The 13,325-nt window shown below is 40.5% G+C and overlaps 1 protein-coding gene across 3 annotated transcripts in view; it reads right to left on the bottom strand.

The window, feature by feature from the left end:
- Positions 1-6,129: 6,129 nt before the first annotated feature.
- Positions 6,130-13,325, bottom strand: part of sned1 (sushi, nidogen and EGF-like domains 1) — a 39,186-nt gene continuing 31,990 nt past the window's right edge. Inside the window, exons 27-30 of one of the 3 annotated variants that reach the window (XR_007382470.1) lie at positions 12,707-12,794; positions 10,274-10,352; positions 7,972-8,051; positions 6,130-7,723 (exon numbers count right to left, since the gene is read on the bottom strand). Coding sequence is in view for 1 of the 3 variants with exons in the window: in XM_048975861.1 (XP_048831818.1) it covers positions 7,698-7,723; positions 7,972-8,051; positions 12,707-12,794 (194 nt within the window). In the remaining 2 variants the exon portion in view is untranslated. Of the gene's footprint in view, positions 7,724-7,971; positions 10,353-12,706; positions 12,795-13,325 lie in introns of all 3 variants that reach the window. The other 2 variants (XR_007382469.1, XM_048975861.1) reach the window with 2 other exon arrangements.

Below are 13,325 nucleotides of genomic sequence, written 5' to 3' on the forward strand. Positions count from 1 at the left end.
GTTATGAAGAGTGATCAGATGAATTGCAATTACTTGCAAAGTCTCTGTTTGCCATGAAAATAAACTTAATCCCAAAAAACCTATTTCCACTGCATTTTAGCCCTGCCACAAAAGGATCTGCTGACATCATATCAGTGATTAATTACACATCGAGAGAGTGCTGACAAGGACAAGGCTGAAGATCACTCTGTCATACTGATTGAGTTAGAATAGCAGACTGGATGCTTTAAATGGGTGGTACTTTAAATCATTGTTCTTCCTCTGTTAACCATGGTTACGTGTAAGTAATCACATGCAGTCATCATTGCTTTGCAGAAAAAGGGCTTCACATGCAAGGATATTGCTGCTAGTAAGATTGCACCTAAATCAACCATTTATTGGATCATCAATAACTTCAAGGAGAGAGGTTCAATTGTTGTGAAGAAGGCTTCAGCGCTCCTAACAACGTCCAGCAAACGTCTCTTAAAGTTGATTCAGCTGCAGGATCGGGGCACGAGCAGTGAACAGCTTGCTCAGGAATGGTAGCAGGCAGGTGTGAGTCCATCTGCATGCACAGTGAGGCGTAGACTTTTGGAGGATGGCCTGGTGTCAAGAAGGGCAGCAAAGAAGCCACTTCTCTCCAAAAAAACATAAAGGGCAGACTGGAATTCTGGAAAAGGTACAGGGATTGGACTGCTGAGGACTGGGGTAAAGTCATTTTATCTGATGAATGCCTTTACGATTGTTTGGGGCATCTGGAAAATTGTCCAGTGAAGAAAAGTTTTCATCAGTCCTATGTCATGCCAACAGAATCACAATCAGGTTTATGGGCTAAGTGTGTGTGTGGCACACGCAAGGAATTTGTTTCCGACAGTTGGTGTCTCTCCGATACATTACAATACAATAGAACAAAACAGTACAGATTAAATACAATATAAAAGACTATCTTACGTACTGACGGACAATTACAAGCCGGCCACTTCATCCAGCTCCTCTGGGGGAATCCCAAGGCGTTCCCAGGCCAGCCGAGAGACATAGTCCCTCCAGCGTGTTCTGGGTCTTCCCCGGGGCCTTCTCCCAGTGGGACATGCCCGGAACACCTCACCAGGGAGGTGGCACCATCTTGAATTATGAATTTTGAATTATCTTGAATTATTGACAGTAAAGCATCCTGAGACCATTGATGCGTGTGTTTGGTTCTCAGCCAAGGGAGTCGGCTCACTCACAATTTTGCCTAAGAACACAGCCATGAATAAATAATAGTACCAAAACATCCATCCAAGAACAACTTCTCCCAACCATGCAAGAACAGTTTGTTGATGAACAATGCCTTTACCAGCATGATGGAGCACCTTGCCATAAGGCAAAAGTGATAACTAAGTGGCTCGGGAACAAAACATCAACATATTGGGTCCATGACCAGGAAACTCAGCAGACATTAACCCTCTGGGGTCGACTGTATAATTGGCAATGCCGCGTATCTTTATCTTGTATTTCAGTTCATAACTCGCTGAAATCTTATTGTATAAACATGAAAAAACATGGACTGAATCCATAATCTGTCTTCTTTTCAAAACGTCCATTGTTGGAAGTTTTTAAAATTATGTTAAATCGGCAAAGAAGTAAACCATGTCACCTTTCTTTGTTTTACCTGCATTGGGGGCGTGTAGTGCCGCCCTCACCTGAAGATCGCTATTCGCATTCTAAATAGCCGCATTTCTGCGTATTCAAATTGCATTTGCATGGTATTTTAATGAACAATGCAACAGTGAAACGCGATCCAGATACATACCCATCAGCGCCATAAAAGTGGGAGGTGTGGCCAGGTATGAATGGCTCAAGCATACACACGAGAGCTGCTACATATTCAATAAAGGAGATCAGAAATAGCGACATGAGTTAAGTTTTTCTTATTTATTTATCCAACTGAATGTTGCAACTACACCCTTTAGTCATCTTCATGTAGCCAAGACTTTGGTGATCAGATAAACAAACTGCATTTTGCAATGTCTATACTTTGATGTCAAATTACAAACTTCACATAAATCTGACATATTTACAAAGTACACTAAGATTAAGATCTTAGTCAGAGGTCTTGAAAAAGAAGGAATATTACTGTAAATGCTGACTCTTTGAATACACTTAATGTAATTGTCAATAAAAGTCTTTGACACTTATGAAATGCTTTTAATTATACTTCAGTATACTATAGAAACATCTCACAAAAAGATCTACAAACACTGTGAAACAATTGGGAGTTTCTGTCAAGGGGGCGGGGCATGGTGCAGGCAGAAAAGGAAGGTGGACGATACACTTGAGACTCCAAAGGAACACAGGGGTTTATTAACAGAAACAAAAAACACTGGGATCACGATAAAACAAACAGACCATGAGGGGTCAAAACTATAAAGTATGCCCCAAGGCATGTACTACAGACATAGGGGTACAGACAGGGCAGTCACGGACCGAGACACCAGACAAGACATCAACTGGGTCAGGACAGGACACATTAGGGCCAGGTCAATGGAACCAAACACCAGGGTAGACGTATAAGGTCAGAGAACACCATACAGACAGAATAAAGGACATGGGACGAGACACATGGCGTGACTAAGAGCACAGAACAGAGACAGGTAAAACCAGGGATAGTAGAGAGGACACCCAGCAAGACACACCAGGACAGGGCAGACAGATAGAGGAACCATGGTGACAGTGATGGAAATACAGGAGAGGGCCACAGAGGACACAAGCCAGGATAAAATCAAGGCAGGACAGGGAACTAGGACAAGGCCCAAGGGGTGATCAGAGGGAATGGGGATCAACCAAGAAGCCTTCCGCATCATAGGGAGTGGGGTAGCAACACTGCGACACGGATGCTCCTGGGCCCGCTCCCCAATGAGGTGAGGCCCACCTGGACCGCAGGGCCTAAGGACCTCAGAGGACCAGTAGGGTCAGAGGGTGTCAAAGGGTCCGCAGGGCTGGACCAGGAGGGCGCCAAGGGGCCTGCAAAGCAGTGTAGGAGGGTGCTGAGAGGCTGGCAGAGCCAGAGCAGGAGGGCTGTAAGGGAACTGCAGGGTCAGAGCAAGAGGGTGCAGAGGGAACTGCAGGGCCGCTGTAGGAGGGTTGTCCCTCAGTGGGAGTGTTGTCTGGGCAAGCAACATTGGGCAAATGGAGTCCGGATGGTGGTTACGGATAGTGTTCCAGAGGGGGACACATAGATTAAGCTAGCCCCTTTTCTGGGCCCCAGCCAACACTGCTGGCTGCCCTGTGACTCTGTGGCGAGAGCCCACAGAGCGGGAATTCTTCCCTGGGCCCAGAGGGTCCCATTTTAAGTCCTCTGGCAGGGCGACTTCTGGGTCAGCCCTACCCAGCCTGGTGGTGAGGGGGGAGCTGGGTGTTGGCCTGGTGGCAACCGGGGAGTCAGATATCAACCCAGCAGCAACCCAAAGGGGATGAGGAGACCACAAGCAGAACACTAGGGGACCGTGAACTTGGCACCAGTGGGCCACCAGGGGATGAGGTGGGCAGTGGTGAGCCACCAGGCGATGAGGCAGAAGATGAGACAGGCACTGACAGGATGGTTGGAGATGAGGTGGGTGCCAACAGGATGGCTGGAAATGAGCAGGGCAAAGCCGGGACACCTGGGACGGACATGGGTGGTATGAGGTCACTTGGGGTGGGCTTGGGTGGCATGGCTGGGCAGCTGGGAGTGATCTCCACATGAGGGTTAGGAACAAGAGGCAAGACAAGTCAATCATGATCTGGTACAGGGGCGGCCCATGTCATAGGCAGAATAGGCAAATGCTAGGGGCGCCATCTATTCAAAGGGAGCGCCCAGGTGCCCCAAAGGGTAGAAAAGGAAGAGGATAAACTTTTACTGTATTTATTTACTAATACTATTTTACACTATTATTTTGAAACAATAAAAAGCTTTTTAAATAAGCAAATCCAATTAAATAATATTTTTTGGTCTGCCCAGTACCCCAATCCCGTCCATATCACACACTGATAATGCATGATACAATTAACAGTATGCAATTCGAACAAACATTATTATGTCAAAAAGACCAAAGCCCGCTGGTGCCCAGGGAAGAAAAAGAAGAAGGGGAGGAGAAACGAGAAAAATTCAGCGATAATAATCATTAGTGAGAATAATTACCAGGTTGCTGTCTGTCGTCTGTTGAGTAATGTTACTGGCTTACTTTGGATAATTCAGCATTTGAAGTTAATATTCAGTTACTCCCTGCATAAATTCATTAGAGAAAGATGGACAGACTTCTCAGGTGTTTGGGAATGGTGTCACACCCTGCATCCCTTCCCTCTCGTTCTCTCCCTCATGTGGCTCTAATAAGCCACACCTCTTCCTTGTTTAATCTCACCTCTCGTTATAGTCATGTGGATTTCCCGCTCCCTCATGTGCCCTGTATAAAGTGTCCTTCAGTCCTGCGATCCCCAGTCAATTCATTGATGTTGCTGCTTGCATGTGCTCCCCAGAATACCCTGTCCTTTTTTCTTGCCTGATCTTCCCTACCCCATTTTGACACCACATTGTCCATTTCCTTTGCCCTGCTTCGACGTGACAAATGGGGAATAACCTACAACATGATTTTCAGAAATACCCCTTTTCTTTTAAGTGTGTTGTTGCACTGCATGCACCATCCGCCGGCTCTCAAGTGAGCAACTTGTAGTAGCCAATAAAATTGCTTTTCTGTTTCCATCCCCCTTTTAACCAATAGTTTTAAGTCTTTGAATTTTCATTATTGATTAGTCTTTTATGCATAAGAAACAGCATGTCTCTTTTTACATGCTTTTTTCATGTATCGTTCCCTCTGGCTCCCTGGTGCCCCCCGCCTTGGCCTCCTTGCCCCTTGGTGTGGCTTCCCCCTGTTGGTGGTTTCCCTGTGTTTGCTCCCTGTATCTCTGTCCCGCCTTTGCTCCCTCCTGGTCCCTTCAAGTTGTACCCGATGCATACTTTGTTAATCGGGGCAGTCACATCGTGAACTTATATGCCAGTGCACCGATGCAAAACGGTGTATTTTACCATCCCTAGAAATCTTACTTTGCTTACTTTTGAATGGCTGAATACATACACCTAGTGCTCAAAAACTGCATTGCAAGTCAGTTGAATAAATGAAAATCCGACTCTTCAGCCAATCAATGCTCTAATTAGTAACCTAATTAGGGAGTTGCAGCAAAAATACACAGCAACCCTATCTGGATAAGATTGGCCACCCCTGCATTAGGCTGTCGTTGTTACATAAACAAAATAAAATAAGGTGGGTCTTAACAAAAAAAATTGCATCTAGTGTGACCATCACTTTCCAGTAGCAGCGCAACACTCCTCCTTAGAGTTGATAAGGTTGTTGATGTGACCTGTGGAGTGTCATCACACTGTTCAACTTCTGGATGAAATTAGCCGATATTGGTGCCTTGATCCAGAGCATCCCAGAAATGCCCGATGGGTGACATGTCAGGTAAAAATGCAGCCACATGGTTTATGAAGCTGGCTGGATGTACTGCCAAAAGCAGAGGAGGGTTATAGTAGAGTAATGGACATTGATGACATGTCTGATTGGTATCCCTGTAAATGGCACACCAGTGGTATAATCATCCAAAACCTGAGGCATCTGTGCTGCTCAACAAAAACTGCACATTTAAGACTGCCCATTCACAGTCACTGTAATAAGGAACTTCTGTATTGTAACTGTGATGCTCAATGTGTTTATATGCCACACCTGTACAAGAAATGCATTAAAAAGTAACTTTTTTAGCCAAATCTGAAAGACATATGCTCTATATTTGTCTACAAAAAATTGAGGATTTTTTTAAGGTTTACAAAATTAGAGTAAAACCAAAAGGGCTACATTTATATTCTTTTGTAACACCTTTAATTGCAAAGACGTCATTAAATATCTCAGTGTATCAAAGTAAAAAAATTTGTATTTCTGTGCAATTGAATTTGTATTAAGCAAACAATAAAATTCTAATTACACGTTACACAAGTGACATATCAATGAAAATGCAGAAACAAAATTTAAATATAAATGTTAAAATATAATTAAATCTAACAATGAAATTAAGACAGGAAAAAATATTTTTGTTTTATCCCCACTACAGTTATTTTTATTTGCAATAAAAAGAAGACAAGAATACATTTTATCATTTTTTATTAAAATAATCACCTACAAAAACACTATTTACATGATAGCTTGAACAGAAATTTGGTTTATGGGGAAGAAAGAGGTTTTTTTTGTTCTTTTGACATCAGTTTAGGAATAATTAACAATTTGTTTTCATTTAAGCAAATGGCAGTTGAACACTGAACATACAGTATGCTCGTGCACAGAATAGAGAAATCTTAAGATGCTGATGAGGGAGTGGTGCAAATATATACCAGATTTCTTGGGGGGAGGGAACTATTATATATTTAACACATGCTACTCTTTCAACTTTTAAGGGATGTAATTTTTTCCACACCACTGCTTTACTGTACAGCCAGATTTCAATGCCTTTCATTTGCTCTGTGTTTAGACCTCATATCCAAATATGGGACACTTTTGTCATTCATTTAACTATAATACTGTATGAGGCAAAACCTGAAACTTGGGACACTGGAGCTGGAGAAAGTTAAAATGTTCAAGGAGGCAGCTGGTAGTGAACCTTTGGGACTTCAGATGGGGCTGATTGGAGGTCAGTTCTCATACTGAGAAATATAAATGCACTGGACGTCAAAGAACTTCACAAGGCTGAAGAAAGTAAGTTTCCTGAAGAAACAGGAACACTGACTTAAATAAATACTTTATTTATTTCTATATCCCGCTAAGACCCAGCAATCCATTTTGTCCTTTGTGAGAAGCAAGTCTTACAAGGTCACGTATACTACTTTGATAAGACTGTGTGATCATATAATATGTAGGATCCCACTGTATTTTAAAGACCTTTTCTTATCCTTTTCTTATTGCATTGGCTGAGATGTGATGTCAACAACACATTTTGTATAATATCCAGTATTCAAGACTTGTACACAGTTAATGAGATTTTTTAATATTCAGATAATCCTTATAAATAAAAAAAATAACTGTAATTTAGTTTTCAGAAGTGTGATATATTTTTAATCTACCAAACAACTAGCTCTCACTTTTGCCTGCATACAAATGATTTTTCCACCCCACATAATACGGTTCATAAAACAGATTCAATAATTCCTTGCTGCAGGACAGGTCATTTGTCACAATCACGTCTACCTCTAGATGCTCCTAATGTATAATCACCAATATTTCTTATTAGTGTAACTAAGCTTATTGTAGTCAGCATCTCTTGTCTAATCTTTAAGAAGTTTCTGAGGATCTGCTACTTTGGCTTAGTTTGGTTCTGTGATTTGTATTTCATACAATTTCACTTTGCGTTTTGGTTTCTGTTTGCTAATGGCCCAAATTGTTTATTTAAATGACCCGCTCCATAATGATACCCATTATAAGCCAGTGCCTTCGCTACATAGCAGTTAGCAGCCCAAGTCCTATCAGCTCAGCTACACGTTTTTTTGGACTATGGAAGATAACCTGAGCGTACTGGGAAAGCTGCACAGATCCAACAGCACTACCTGCGGAGCCACCATGCTGCCTGAGTACATTATATTAGTACTATTCTCTGTTTTAGTCATTTGTTTTCACAACTTTTTTCTGGGTCAGGAGAATAGTGAAGTAAATGTGCCCACACATTCACTGCTTCCTCTGAGTTCTTCTGTCTGTGAAGAAAAATAAAGTTAATTTAAACAATAACATGGCAATAACACAATCCACAGTGAGTTTAACTGTTTATACATATTTCCCTGATTATTTAGACTAAATAAATTAATATGTACTTATATGCATTTTTGTTTCTGAAGGGTTAAGTGTGCTTTATAAAAGTTACATTTTATTAGTTATTATAAGATTATATCTATATTAGATATTAAATAATGAAATATATAGCACTGGTGCTGAGCAGTCTTACTTGGAACTTTCTTCGAAAGTGCTGTGTCGCAGATTTCCCTGTAACAAACATCCTGCTGAACTTTGTAGGTCCTTTTATATCTGTAGATAATTATAAACACAATGAAAAGTGGGGGGTGTGGGGGGAGAGATTGATTTAGTTACAAATCATGATACTTTGAGGGGGTGATTTTTAGATTACCACGAGAGTTAAAAATCAATTATTAAATATCAATGCAGGATACTGTAATTATGTTAGTTACATTTATCACTCCTAACATATTTGCCAAGTTACACATCTTGTTAAACAGCTGACACATGTGAGTGTGTGCTAACATAAATGAGCAAATGTGTGCAGAGGCTTTTCCAGTATTGTCTCAGTTTATTTTGGGCAAGCTTTGGATTCTATAAAGTAAACAGACACCTAGACATGAGTAGATCCATCTGCAATATTTTCCGCGGTAAAATATTGTGCCGATACCATTAACATCTGTGAACATCTTTCTCGATACCTTGATTGTTGGATGACCGTAAATCCGCAGCTACATGTGCGAGACAACGACCCTCAACATAACGTTAAAGAATTGCTCAATTAAAGACTCTTTAATATAAAATACAATCTTTACTAGAGTTGTAACGGTACACAATAGTCACGGTGCGGTACACACCTGGGTTTTGGGTTCACAGTTTGGTGCAATTTCAGTACAACAGGCAAACAGAATTTGCTTTGAGATTGCAGTTTCAAGGACACTTGATGTCCTTCCCAGTGATGAGTTTATGAAATTTTTTGACCAAAAAATATGCTCAATTTGACAGAACATTTTAAATATTCCAATAACTACATTCTCTGGCCTCGACACGGCGTATGCTAATGCTGCAACCACCCTATTTGAAGAATTTACCAGGGTTAACCAGTCAGAACTGATTAATTTTATCTTCAAATTCATCTACTTCTTGCTATATCCTGTTCCAACAAAATTATTCAAAGATATGCTTCCAGCATTGATTGAACCGCTACTAGCAATAGTCAACTCCTCAATCAGCATCGGCTATCTACCAAAATCTCTAAAACTAGCGGTAATTAAACCTCTATAGGAGAAATCAAACTTGGATCCCTTGGAAATGACAAACTATAGACCAATCTCTAATCTACCCTCTATCTAAAATAATAGAGCGAGTTGTAGCTAGTTAACTAACATCATTTCTGCAGGAGAACCAGATTAATGAGAGATTTCAGTTTGGGTTTAGAGCTCATCATAGCAGAGAGACAGCTCTAGTCAGGGTAGTAAATGACCTTCTTCTGTCTGCCGACCAAGGCTGTGCCTCGCTCCTAATGCTGCTTGACCTTAGTGCTGCTTTTGATACTACAGACCATGCCATTCTCCTGCATAGGCTTCAACATACTGTAGGCATAAGGGGATGCCAAAACCCCTGGTAACCCTCATGTCTGTGCTTCCTTCCAGGTCTCTCTTTTAGCCAGGCTGTCATAGTTACTCTAGTCCTGCCAGAGGTTAGGTTAGGTGTAGGGCAATAACTCTTCTGGGGGAATCATTGTTAGGAGCGTAAATATTCAGGATTGTAATCTCCTGCCCATATAGCACGCCATGAATCAGTACAATCCTTCCTTTCTCATATATATGTTGGTCTGTAAGTAGAAAGGAGAGATTTTTATGGATAACTGTGACAGTGCCCCTTTTTGTGTAGTAAAGCTTGAAAAATAGACCTAGCCAACCCGATCTTTCTTCAGTTTTTGATGCTCTACATTAGATAAGTGAGTATCTTGCAGCATCACTACATTAGCTTGTTCTTTTTTTTAGAATGTAAGGACCCTTTTCAATTTGTTTGCATGGCCTAGCCATTTGATATTCCATGTAATCATAACAGGCATATAAACCTGGCATGTTAACTTAAATATTAAACAGATAGCCATCATATTCAAAATGGCAGGAGAGAGAAAAAAATACATCCCACCCCCCACCCCCCAGGTACAATCCATGTCCCCAAACAACAAGGCATAATAAGAGACATCAGTCTCCAATTTACTATGGGCAACTGTCAGACACAGCACAACCTCACATGCAGACAGAATGTACAAACAGTTTTTAAGTGCCCTAGTTTTAAGTAGTGTTATATAATTGTTATATTTGGATGCCACACATACTTTATGAATATGCAAAAAACTGTAGCCGTACATAGTTCACTGTTTAAATCCAAAAATACTATTCAATAAGCTTTAGTTAACATCAGTTAAATTTAGTAGTATTAGGTAAACCCTACATTTAAAGGACCTTTGGTGCAGAGCGATAAGGGAAACAAGGACTCACCATTGTCATACTGAAGGACCAACCTGAAAAATGTCCAATTCAATTATCCAACTTTTAGATGGATTCTCTTGTAGAATACCTTCAGAGAAGAAAAAAGAAGAATTCTTCTCTCATGGAGGATCTTCACTTTGTAAGGCTGGGGATGATAGCTGTGGTAAATGCCTGTCTATGAAAAGCTTTTTCACAGTGGTAATCTGACGCCGCTGCCGGATAGTTTTCGCTGAAAGGTCCTCAGTGAAGTATAGCCTCACCCCATCATGGGCGATTTCGCAATTCCTAGAGGAGCGAAAGATCAACTCCTGTAACTTGAGGAATCAAATAAGCACCGCTCTGTGCCAGTTTGGCTTTGGTGGAGCTAGTGTATGGTGGACTCTTTCCAACATGAAAGATTCGTCTAAGGGCATTCCAAGCCATTGTGGAAGCATGGGGTTTGTAAAGTCCAGGAGAGGGCGCGAGCCCTCAGCTCCCTTTTTGAGCCCAAAGAGTCGAAGGTTCTTTCTCTGCACAAAATTTTCCAAGTCGTCAGTCTTGGGCTCCTGGTATGCTACCTGTCTAGTTGCTGCCGCTAATGTAGACATGGTGCTCGGTTTCAAGCTGTGCTATGCAGCCCTCTGCTTCGCTGATTCATCTCTCGTTGGATTCAGCAGTTAGTTTAACTGGGGTAAAATTGTTCTCGAGGCATTTGATGGTTTCTCTATCCAGTCAAAATTTGAGATGAATTCCCTACAAAATTATTTAAGCTTGGCCAGAATACTTGACACATCTACCATGTTAGCAAAGTCCGTTTCAGAATATTGTGGTTTCAGTTTTTCCGTTGCAGTTTTACACTTTCTTGTGAAAATGTCACACTGTTTAATCTCCGGGGTGGTAGACATACAAACGATGAGCAGCCTTTGGGTTTACAATCAGTTTAGGGTTTTTTTAAATGACTGTATAGTTACATTGAGCTGTATGGAGCCTTTCACTCAGGTAGCCGTCTTTTACTTAAGTCACATGATACCCCTCGCAAATTTTGAAAATTGAGAAACTTCAATAGGCGCACTTAGTTTTTGCTCATAAAAGGCATGATATCAAGACTATGTCAACATTTATACATCAAATTATTACATATCTGAGCAGCCCAGAATGTCCTGAAAACAAAAACATACAGCAAATGTGGCTAACTCATGTACCCATGTAACCCAAGTAATAAGCCGGAATTGACATGACTGGTATACAAGTACGCATTCACCTTTAAAAGCGATACGTGCGGCAATCGATTAATGTAACATAATTGGTGGAAATTCACATAAAATATGTATTATTTCATGCTGTTATAACAATCTATTGCAACACGTATTGCTTTTAAAGGTGATTGCATACTTGCGTACCAATTATGTCAATCCCTGGTAATAAGCCTAAAATCAAATGGATAGAAAAAATGGAAAGTAAATAGAGGGTTGAAAGTAGAGTAATAAAATCAAATACAGTAATCCTGTTCACTAAGCCAAACATCTTTTGCAGTGTGCCTGCAAAGGCTGTGATGACCATCCTCCAAAGTCTTCACTGTATTTTAAACCTGGTCTTAATTTCCTGACAAAATTGCTTTAAATGCCATGGGTGGCTAACTTGCAGAGACTGTTTCTGTCTTGTTTCAGTAAAACACACACTTGGATGATGAGTTAGCATGTCTGATGTGTTTCCAGCAGCATATGTCGGTTCGGTATAATAAAGCCAAATAACAGACTTGTTCTTATCAGCAACTCTTTCTCCAGTGCTGGTTTGTCTGGAAACCAATATGGTCCCAAACTAGTGGGGAAGGGTCTCCCTATCACTGGCTGTAACCAACAACGAGCCACAAACATAATATTTTCCATGTTGAACACCTACTTGTGAATTTAGGTTCCACCTGTGTCCAGAAATGTATTCTCACATTCCAAAATGAAAATTATGTAACTAAAGTCACATGACAAAAATGTGTACCATTACAGCCCTTGTTTTTACTTTAAATGCAGATTTTAAATGCTCTTCAAGAAAAACTATTTAAATATCATGATAAATATGTAATCAACAAATAAATATCAGGATAATACTGAATTGGGAGGCCATCCCTAATGAAAAGCATGAAGCATTATTAAGATGCTAATGTGCAAAGATGTATAACAGATGATGTTACATGCATGATGAAAAGAAAATTTAAACGGGTTTACCTCTAAACGATTTCAGTCAAAACATTTATTCCACTGTAAATTCACACAAGAATTTTAAAAATGAGTAAATATTTATTATTATTATTATTATTGTTGTTGTTTGTTAGTTTTTCAAGTAATTTTTTATGTGTGTTGTTTGTTCTAGTATGTTCTGTACTTCTCTGGAACATATGAAGAACAAACAGAAGGTACCAAGTCAACTCAACTCACTTAAAGTGACCCTTGACTGCTACACAGAACTTACAAATAATGGCAGGCTCCTCCTTCCCAGATGGGAATACTTTTTGTCTCTGAATAAAGTCGGGTACAGGGGTGTGGAACTCGCTGGCAGACTACAGGTAAAGTGAATACAGACAAAGAGAGAACAATAAGATTGTGATTGTTAATATGTTAGAGCAAAAAGTACAGGCTGTGCAGCAGTCACCAGAGGCTTGGCTTTCTGCAAACCTATTTAGTGCATAGTTCTTTAATCCATACATACATACATAAATATGTCTTACATGATTTCAATAGGCCTAGATCCTACCCACAGTGGAGGGAATGCCAGTCTATCACATTTCACACACAGTCACACACTATGGGCAGTTTAATTAGACCAATTCACCCAAGCACATGTTTTCGGACCAAAGGGGGAAGCCTACAGAAACATGAGCAGAACATATGAACTTTACATAGACAGTCCTGCGGTAGAATTACGCCCACAGCCCTAGAGATGTGAGGCTAAAGTGTCACTCAGTGAGCCATCAATCTTTAAGTACCCATAAAAATTAAGGATGGGAGAGTTGACAACTCATCAATCACTAGTAATTTGGAAGAGGTTATTTACAATTCATACAAGAACCTTATAGTTCATCACAAAGCGC

Source organism: Brienomyrus brachyistius, chromosome 15 (assembly GCF_023856365.1).
Source record: "Brienomyrus brachyistius isolate T26 chromosome 15, BBRACH_0.4, whole genome shotgun sequence".
In the NCBI taxonomy this organism is placed as follows: Eukaryota; Metazoa; Chordata; class Actinopteri; order Osteoglossiformes; family Mormyridae; genus Brienomyrus; species Brienomyrus brachyistius.